Source organism: Eutrema salsugineum, unplaced genomic scaffold, assembly GCF_000478725.1.
Source record: "Eutrema salsugineum unplaced genomic scaffold, Eutsalg1_0 scaffold_15, whole genome shotgun sequence".
NCBI classification, from domain to species: Eukaryota; Viridiplantae; Streptophyta; class Magnoliopsida; order Brassicales; family Brassicaceae; genus Eutrema; species Eutrema salsugineum.
The window spans coordinates 6,003,200-6,013,586 of record NW_006256867.1 but is presented as its reverse complement, the minus strand read 5'-3'; the positions used below and the strand labels follow the sequence as shown (position 1 = coordinate 6,013,586).

The window sequence follows — 10,387 nt, the reverse complement described above, 5'->3', positions numbered from 1 at the left end:
AAGAAGCAACAACACCGTGCCTCCAGAGTCGAGGCGAGTGCTCCGGAGTAACTCGAAGACAGCTCCGACGGAGCAGTCGCCCATACCGCCCATGCCACCGCGACGGAGTGACCGGGTTGAACATCCCATTCACGCGAGTCGTCTCAATCCACGCCGGCGGTGTAGATCCAAAGTACAATTCGCTCCTCTTCTTCTAGAATGGCCTGCTCAGAATTCTAAAAGTAAGTTACATTTATGAACTTCGACCTTGTCTGAACTATACTGGCGGTTTGTAACTCAAATTAAGATTGAAACGTGGCACCTGATTGGCCTGATTTATGTATTAGCGGTTATGAACTCTAGTACTTATGTCTATATATTGAATTCAAACAGTTGGATTACTCTTATATGTTCTAGAAACAGTTACAGAAGTTTATATAGGAGAGCATACGAATAGGGTAGTTTTTCCAGATCTCTGTTCTCTCTTTCGAACTCCTTCGAACTCCTTTCCCTCAAACTTTTCCCCTGGTTTGCATTTAACTGTTTATCCAGAATATTATATCTTTCCTGCATTTCGGAATTGTTGTTTTGGTTCAAATACAGCAATGGAAGACGGAGAACCTTCGAATACAGGCATGGAAGATGGAGAAGCTTCAAATAACCTTTCGGAAAAACTACCAAAAAGGGTCCTCGGCGATGGTTGCTACCCCGTTGGTGCTCAGTTAAACATATATTCAAAGGCCAATGTCATTGGCCTCCTTGTTGAGGCGTTAAAGGGTACTGAAGATCTTGAGAAGCTACTTCATTCCCAGTTTGGGAAGTTATTCCATCTACCTGTTGCAAGATGTTGCAACAGCGCCAAACTAGTTCATGCCCTTTTATCACGATAACTTGTGACCACGAAGAAACACGAGATTTGGTTCCTCTTTGGTGGACAGCCTCTGAGATATTCGATACGGGAGTTTAAGGAAATCACTGGATTGAATTGCCATCCCGAACCTGATAGCACAGAAGAAGAAGAAGAAGAAGATGTCGGAAAGACAGGAATCTGGAAAGACCTGTTTGGAAGAGCGAGCGCTATGAACGTTTTTGATGTGCTAGAAATGCTAAAGGACCCAGATCTACCCCGATGGAAACGGCTTCCATTGGCCCTCACCGAGAAATACGTTGAGATGTTGACAGACTTGGATAGGTTCATGCTGTATCCATGGGGGAGGGTATCCTTTAACAAAACAGTATCTCGTTTTCAAGCTCCGAAGGCAATCACGGATGCCGAGAAAAGGGAGAATCCTTTAACACGATTGCGCCGTCAACTTAAACAGAAAACCAGTGCATGCTATGGCTTCCCTCTATCACTACAACTCATGGCCCTCCAATCTATACCAATGTTGGTTTCCAAAATTCCTCAACCTGATAACTTGAAGACTTTCGTTGAAGATCCCGAAGGATGTCAAAACGTTATCACACTATTGCATCTTGGGGACATACTTGCCGTGGAATCCGACCCTCTCGTAAATTATTTGTAGTATTATATTTAGTACTATTTGTAGTCTTATTTTGTAGTACTTGTCTTAAAAGATAAGTACTCTGTCATTTTGGTTGGTAATTTTGCAATTGTTGTTTTTTTCTTAGTTGTCTGTGAAACAGATGGTAGTGGATGATGGTGACAATGACCAACAGAATGAATTGCGTTGGGGAGATGAGGTAGAGGATGCCAAAGTTTCATTCATGCAGGAACTCATGGCCGAGGAGTACAAATTCACACCTTCGGATTTTGCAGTGGCATCGACACCTATCGTGGATCTTAGTGATGCAGAGGACGAGGTTACCAATGAACAGGAACCTGAGCCATCCACCCGACCGAAGAAGAAACTGAAAACTCATCAAACTGAAAAACGTAAGATGCAGAGGAAGAGAGGCAGGGGCAAGAACTCTTCTAATCTATCGGAAGATGAAACCCCTCAAAGTGGACAGATTGAAGATCTTAAAAGACGGATAGTAAGTCAGACTAATTTGCTCCTTCGTAAGATTAAGACAGAGTTGGACAAGAGATTGGGCGTATACCAACAGGACGAAGAAGATAACGATGTACACCAGTCAAAAGAAGATGGGGAACAGGATGACAAAGGACAGAATCCAAAAAAAGGTGGTCAAAAACCGGATGAAGATGAAGACGAAGCCAAAGATGGAGGTGAAGAAGGAGGTTATGATAGTGCACAGTCTAGCGTACGCCATGATGATGGTGTACACCCCCAAGATGGTGTACACCAGAAAGAAAGAGATGATGAAGAAGGGACCTCTACTTACTACGGCGGGGACCATTATTCTCCCAGGGACCATGCGTAATTGAAGACTCCAGAAGCTCCGACGAAGACCCCTGAACCTGAACAAGCCAATTCAGGAACAACTCGTCCACGTTCTTACTTTGTCAATCGGGATGAAGATCCACCTTTTGGACTCAACGAGGTGAGCTAATTGTTTAGTCAGCAGCTGACTCTATTAAGTTTCATAATGTGTGTGTACTGTGCTATGTTTTTTATGACTTATTCAGGTGGATGGTGGTAGAACAAATTTGGTGTCAGGCACCTTAGTAGTCTACAAACCTCAGACTCCTCACCCATTGAGCTACGCATATAAGAAAAATGAAGCGCAGACAGATGCACTGGATGCACAGGTCAGACATTAAACTTGTTCATTTGATATGCATGTGTATACAGTACTCTTTAGGTATACGCTAGGTATACGATTGATATGTTATACGCTTTATTGTTCCGGTGGTTTGTAGGCTGTGGCTAATGAGGAGGACTCAAATGTGGAGAAAGATTACCATACTGCACCTGAGGATGCAAGTGATGCTTCGCAGAAGACCCCTTGTACTCCAAAACCCCCACAAGAAGTTGAGGGATCGTCTGGTGTAAAGAGAAAAAGTAGAGGAACAGGAAGAGGAGGAAGAGCTAGAGGAACAGGAAGAGGAGGAAGAGCTAGAGGAAAACGCGCACGCATACGGTCGGACAAGATTCGAGATATTTGCACCGCAGATTCAAAGGTGAAAGCTCTATTTGTATCCAGATCAAAAGCTCCGTACAAACCACTCGAAAAAGACCACTTCAAGGCATTCCAGGAGTTATTATCGCGTGAAAGAAACATGGAAGTTATATCGTATTCAAAGCAATTTATCCTTAAACTTTCATTGTTATCAATTACCAATTGCTCTCATTTCAGCGACTTTTGCATTGTCACTGGTCATACTGTGAACAATCAATTCTTCCTACAAATTGCGAAGCCTACTGAGTGGGTTAACACGATGGTAAGTATATAGTTAGTACTTACTGAATCTTTAATTATCTGTAATATATGTTATTTATGTTTTGTTATTTGTCAGCACATGCAAGTCATAATGGCCATGCTTTGGAGATGTAGAGGTGAAATATACTTGAAAGACAAGGTAGCATTTGTAGACACCTTGTTCATATCCATCATCGGCAACTACTACAACGATTTCATATCTGGAGGAAAAAATCAGTATGACTGGGGGAAAACCATTCAGGGCATTGTATTGGGAAAACCTGCAAAGTGGGCTAATCAACGTCAGAGGCAAATGTTTCTACGGTTTGTGGACGTTGTATACGTCCCGATGAACTGGGGGTCTGAGCATTGGGTGGGCCTTGTAATTGACTTTAAAATGGGCAACATAAAGATTTTGGACTCATTCATCAGTCATAATGATGAAGCGGCTATGGAGCAGTATATGGTGCCCATGTGTCAAAGTATGCCATTTATATTGAAGCGTTATTTGGATAGCAAATTAACGGAAGGCCTACGCACCACCCCTTACACATAGAGTCGTTTGGAGGGCATATATCAGAACAAGAGATCCGGTGACTGTGGCCCATGTGCGGCCAAATTCTTAGAGATGCATGCTGCAGGGCTTGGAGTGGAAGATATGGGTTTGATAACGGACGATGACATTGACAGGTTAAGGGAGAAATAGCCATGGACTCATACGAAGAGTTTGTTGGGAATCCGGCTGTTGCCAACGCTTAAGACGAATGGTGAAGTTTAATGTTGAACTTGACAATTTATGAAAGATGTATTTGTTGGATTATGTGTTTGATAATGTTTAGGATGTGGGTTTATTTGATAATTTATATGCTTATAATCTATTAATTGGTGTGTCAATTCGTAGTTCGGGGAATAATTTGGTAGCCGTACACCAATATGCGTTTAGTTGTACATCAAATGCATCAAATGGTGTACATCAAGATTAATTTGGTTATACTTTAATTTATTTTAGTATTTATTAATTGGTGTGTGAATACTTTGTTCCCGGCTTAATTTGTATCTGTACACCAATATCCATTTAGGTGTACATCAAATGGGTGTACAACCAGAAAATTTTTTGTTTACCCACCAATTTTACAAACTCATTTATAATCTGAACGGTAACCGCATTTAATGTATACGCTCTCAGCTAGTGGGATTTTTTAATAATTATATATATATGCAACATAAACAACCGTTATCCTCACAAATCCTAAACCACAGTTATTCCTTCTCCATAAACAACCGTTTTCTTCACAAATCAACCTCACAAATTAACTATGGCACCAAAGAGAGGGCGATGTGATGCAGATATCCGTGATTGTCAATCCCCTCTGATGGCGCTACCCGACGATCTATTAGAGAAGGTTCTCGCATACAGTTGCAACTCCGTCCAACATATTTTCACACTAAAGCAAGTTTGCAAACGGTTCCAGGCCTGCACAGAAACCAAAAATTTTCTAGCATCGGTTGATCCCGTGGAATTGGAGATGCCTATTCCCGAAGATTTCGATATGCATTTTATCGCAAATTGGGAATTTCCCAACTTGTTGAGGAGGATGTATGACGCACGCAATCCCGGTTTGCTGTTCATGAAGGGGATGCAAGACTACTTCTGCCGTGGAGACAAATGTGACATAAAACTCATCAAGGAATCTGCAGATATGGGTTACGAAACAGGTATTTACATGTATGGCATGTACATGAAAGCAGTGGTCGAAGACCCCGTGGGTTTAGAGTATTTTTTAAAACTAGGCAGCGGGGCAGTGAGGAGAATAATTCGGAAAATTATTGATCGAGGTGAGCGTGGCTATGTCAATAATTTGTCTGAAGAATTCTCGAAGAGGAGATTTGAAACTAATGCTCAGTTTGCCACACTTTGGTCTTGTCGCTGTGGTGTTGCCAATGCTCAACTTGATTGGCATGACGAATTGTTAAAGGGGCCAAGCATGTGCACGTCGTGTTACTGGGCACAGGAAACGCAAAAGTTCTTCGTATTTGTTTGGTATGCAGTGAGGTCTGGGCCTTCAATGGAAAAATGGTGACTAATTGGTGAAACTCAACCAGTTTCGCTGTGTACACCTCGGTGTGTACACCTGCGTTGTGTACACCTCGGCGTTGCTGTTATTTCAGAATTCATCGATTAGATTAGCATCCGCGAATATATTTTTTTGGTTTATGTAATCGATTAGATTCCATATTTCGTACTTTATGATTTAATCTTTTGTTTAGGATCTGTACACGTACTTATTTAGGCCTTCTATGTATGTAGGTGTACTTTGTTTTGGTTTCTATCTATGTATACTTTAATTCTGTTGACTTTAATTAATTTCGGTGGGTGGTTGTGGCAGTTTTTCGAGAAGCATTATCTTTTTTATCCTTAAAGTCTCAGTTTACCTCTCTCTGTACGCCTAATAACTAGAAAAAAGAACTACTCAATCTGGACTCAATATGTACACTTAAATTTGTACACCTGAATGTTACAGACATTTATCACATATTATATATTTTGAGTATACAAACGACATTATCTCTTTCGTGGGAATTTTCGGAGAATATTTGGTATACAAACGTAATTATCTATTTAAAGTCTCACCTTACCTATTTCTGTACGCATATTTTCAAACTAATCATGATTTCGTCTATGTGGACTCAATCTGTACTCTATATCTCGGTTTATGTGATGTTGAGAAAAGAAATATAGTTTCCAAAGTATAAAAAAGGTCTGTGTTGTTATTGAAATTTCGATTTAATCATAAATAATAATAGTATTGTGGCAGAAATCATAAATGTATTGTGGTATATCATAAATTAAATTAAATCATTCATCATAAAAGTTTAACGGTGAAATTTGCTTGGATTTGGTTATTCTCTGTATTTATTGTGGTAATTTAATTTTGCCGGTAAACGAAAAGACACTTTTTCGTCTCTTTTCAACGTCTCTCTTCAAAGACAGCTATTCGGCTCTATTAAAACCGCACTACCTCTTTAAATTCAATCCCTTCAGTGTAACATCATACTTACAACCATCATAACTTCCTCTTTCATTCCATTTTCAATCCTTTCTCCTCTTCCTCAATCCATTTTCTTATATTTTCTCTTTTCATCGAAATAAACGATGGTTTCAAGGAAAAACAGAGGTGGTGATGGTGATTTTTCCTATCTTCTCTCACTCCCTGATGAATTGCTGAAAACAATTCTGGCCGCTACAAACCCAACTATAAGGGAAATAGCCCGCCTCCGTGCTGTATGTTCTCGTTTCAACCGTATCGCCACAAGCAGGGGTTTCTATCGAGCGATTGATCCCGCCGAAATCGTGCATGAACAAGCGGCGGTTCCACATTACCCACCGATGATGAGGAGATTCTATGACGCGGGTAATCCAGGGGTTATTTTCCAGAGGGGGATGCAAGCCTACTTTTTCTTCCACGATGGTGAAGGCGTGGAATTGCTAAGGGATGCTGCGGAGAGAGGCTACGACCGAGCCATTTTTGTGTACGGGGTGTGGCTCAGAGCAGTGCTGGAAGACTTCATCCGTGCAGAGGAGTATTTGGGCAGGCTCATGGTGCCAAATTGGAGGAGGATGAGCCGGTTGTTGCTGGCCGACGTTCCACACGGATGGAATTTCGATTTGCCAGTCGATTTCGCTGAGAAAGCGGCTGCCTTTCATCCGAGATTCCTAGTGCTGTACACCTGTCAGTGCGGGGTTATCAATTACTGGCTCCAGTGATTTGCAGAAGATTATAAGCAGCCAAAGTGCACAACCTGTTTCTGGGCCCAAGAGACCCAAAGGTTCTTCCGCTTCATTGGAAACGTCGTTCTAAGCTGGCCGTTTATGCTCGATTGGTGAAAGCCGTAATATTAGTATTTTGTTGCATTCGTGTCTCTTTAATTATTTATGTTGTCATTCCGAACTACAACGGATGTTTTCCAAATTGCATGTCTACTTTCGTTTTTTAGTTGCAACTCTTACTTTTGTATAAACATAATCTATCTTAGTAGTTGATTTTATGATATTTATGATACTTATGTTCCTAAATGTAGTAATTAATCATAAAGGTGTTTGAAATTTTTTTAAATATGGAGAATTTGGCCTTTCCCAAAATCGAAGTGAAAGTGGCTGGATATCATTTCATCTAGGACAGTAATTAATTATGTACACCTATTCACTGTAATTATTTATGTACACCTATTACCGTATACCTATAGACGTATAGACGTACACCTACTTGCGTATACCTATAGACGTACACCGACTTACGTATACCTATTACCATATACCTATAGACGTACACATACTTACGTACACGGGATCAGAAACAGATTGGAAACATAAAGCAGTTTGAAAATAAAATAACATTACACATTTTTTAAAAACGATGAATACGTAAACCGATTTTAGCGTATACGTACACCTATATACGTCCACGAACATTGGTATACGGGATCGTATACCTTTTTAGACATAAGGCTGATAGACATAAGGCTGTTTTTAAATTTCATATTTTTTTGCTATAAATAGCACATCGATACTAAAGCATTTTTGCTATGCGTTCTGCCAAACATCTAAGATAACATTTTTCACATGTCACAATTTAATGCAAATTCTCGTGATACACTTCGCACGACGCAGAGGTGTCTTCATGAATGAGACTGGGGTACCTGAACTTTTTCTTGTATGTATGTTTATTACGTGGGCAAAATGACCAGAGTAAAGATACTATGTCTTTGGCGACTTCACGAATTTCACGAGAATCATGAGGATAGTGGTACCTGAAAACCATCTTCAGAAGTTTTTTCCCTCTGTTAGGGCGACCCACGCACATTTGCAAAAATGGCACAGCTGTAAGTGGCATAGACATCTGATGGAACGAGCTTATTTAGCATCCTGATGGCGGTATAGATCTTCTCCTCTGTTGACACGAACCTTATAGCTTCGACCAATATGGCCCGTGGATTTCTTGACGCTAAGCAGCGCAGGAATAAAGGCCGATATACTCCTCCAGGGTATATCCGAGATGGTGTGTCATGCAATGTCCATAGGTATGCCGATCTGAGTACTTCCGCGCTAAACGAAATGTCTCTACCACGGGTCCCTGCCAGAATAATCGGTCCAAGGTAGATGCAGTCAGACTCAGCAACTTTCTTGACAATCATTTCGAAAACATGATCTGGTAAATATGGTAAATCTGGCATTTTTGGGAAGGTTATAGGGTTTGTGTAGGGTGAACTTTCTTCGCAATATTATGAAACTAGATATTGAATTCGATGGGTACTTCTTGTTGAGAAATAGTTAATGGTAAGACAATTAGTAGTTGCAGGGTTTAGTGTGTAGATGAACAGAAGTAATATTACAATAAGTTTGTGAAGTGATGTTTACCAACTACAGAAATTAAACTACTAGTTACATTGTTACAACTAGTTACGTTCTTAGTAGCTACTTGTTACAATAAGTTTGTGAAGTGATGTTCACTTACTTTCTACTTTTAATTTATTACAAAAATTAAACAAGTACTTGCAATTAAAATAACTAGACTAAAGAAAATATCTTATGCGCAGAGCCGTGCATTGTAGAAGACAATACTCGTAGTCTGGTGTATTTGTGCCATCGTAATGGTCATCTACACACTCCGATATAGGTTCTTCTTGTAGGGTGATGGGGAAGGACCAAAGGCTACCCCACGTATCTTGAAACGGCCCCAGAGCGAACTCCCATACGTGACGTATAACGTCGTGCGCTAACAGCTTCATTTCATTAGCCGCATAAGGGACGTGTAGAGTGAATACATACGTGAGGAGTTTTTTAGCCTTTCGTGGACGTCCGACACAAATTTCAAACATGTCACATGCGAAAGTAGCATGTTTATCACATGGGACAAGTCGGTTAAGCATTGTAATCGCTGAATACAATCTTCGCTCACTCACGGCAACTCTAATGGCTTCGAAATAAATAGCTCGTGGATTATAGGCGCCAAGACAACGCTCAAAAAATGGGCGGTAAGGGTTGTTAGGGGATACGTCGATCGGTGACTCAACCAATCGAGAGATGTCTGCAGACCGTAACACGTCGTCGGTGAACGCGATAGCTCTTCCATGTTTTCCTGCGCGAATAAAGGGGCCAAGATGATAGGAGTCATCCTCAGCTAGTTTCTTTACTATTAACCCTAAAACATCATCGTTTAAGTAGTGCATTGTTGTTTAACTTTGGTGAAAAATAAATTTGATTCGCTTTATTTGTAGACAGGGTGGATAGATATATAAATGTCCTAATTCGTGGTTGGTATAAAGTTAAGAGCCACTTCAATAACTGCTAAACTGACCCCAACACAGCACTACATTATAAATGAAACTAGTTTCAGGCACTTTAATAAAAGCGAACTGACCATTATTCTTAAAAAATGGGGGGGGGGGTAGAAAATGATTAGGTGAACTATTTACTAAAAGGGAGAACACTATTATATTATTTTCAACCGTATAATAAATTCTCCACCCCCCAACCACACACCACTGAAGTCCATATATGATGATTTTGCTTTGTCTTAACAAAACTTGCCTCCTTTCAAACGAATACAAACCCTTAACCAAACATAACAAACCCTAAACCGAACATGACGCTCCCAGACTTGCCTGATGAAATTCTTATCGAAATCCTCAAGAGGCTCGGCAGTGAAGCATTTTGGCGACTCAGACCATTTGTCCGCGCTGGAAAGCGCACCCTCCGGCTTGTTTTCAATGACGATGTCCTCAAATCTTCCAACATTTATGCCCTTTGCTGTGTCCTCAGCGACATATGCCCTGGAAAGGAAAGACGCCCATTCTTTCTGAAATGTTTGGCGACTGGAAACCCTGAGGCAAGATACTGGGAAGGCCTGAGACTTGCAACCAGAGGCGCAGATCTCATTGCAAGTAGGACCATGCTGGAACCAAATGTTCCCACCGACGCTCTGTCGACCCTGGCGTCGGCCATGTTCAGCGTTTGCTTGGGTGACCTTTGTTCCACAAGCCAAACATTGCAACTGTTGGCAACGCATCACGGAAGTCTACAGTCAGAGCGCGTGGCGACAATTAAGTGAGGAGTTAATTCTTG

The 10,387-nt window shown here is 40.9% G+C and overlaps 1 protein-coding gene across 1 annotated transcript; it reads left to right on the top strand.

Moving 5' to 3' along the window:
• Positions 1–584: 584 nt before the first annotated feature.
• Positions 585–4,023, top strand: LOC18022218. Its single transcript, XM_024158243.1, has 10 exons — positions 585–845; positions 918–1,490; positions 1,612–2,241; positions 2,332–2,445; positions 2,531–2,653; positions 2,765–2,852; positions 3,049–3,091; positions 3,202–3,286; positions 3,362–3,730; positions 3,955–4,023. The coding sequence occupies exons 1-10, from the start codon at positions 585–587 to the stop codon at positions 4,021–4,023; spliced, it is 2,355 nt and encodes a 784-aa protein (XP_024014011.1).
• The last annotated feature ends 6,364 nt before the right edge of the window (positions 4,024–10,387 follow it).

Excerpts from the sequence above, each read along its gene's own strand:
- LOC18022218 (XM_024158243.1), top strand. The coding sequence starts at position 585 with ATGGAAGACGGAGAACCTTCGAATACAGGCATGGAAGATGGAGAAGCT. Across the intron at positions 846-917 it reads GTTGCAACAGCGCCAAACTA|CCTCTGAGATATTCGATACG; the intron begins GTTCATGCCCTT and ends TTTGGTGGACAG. Across the intron at positions 1,491-1,611 it reads CCGTGGAATCCGACCCTCTC|TTGTCTGTGAAACAGATGGT; the intron begins GTAAATTATTTG and ends TTTTTTTCTTAG.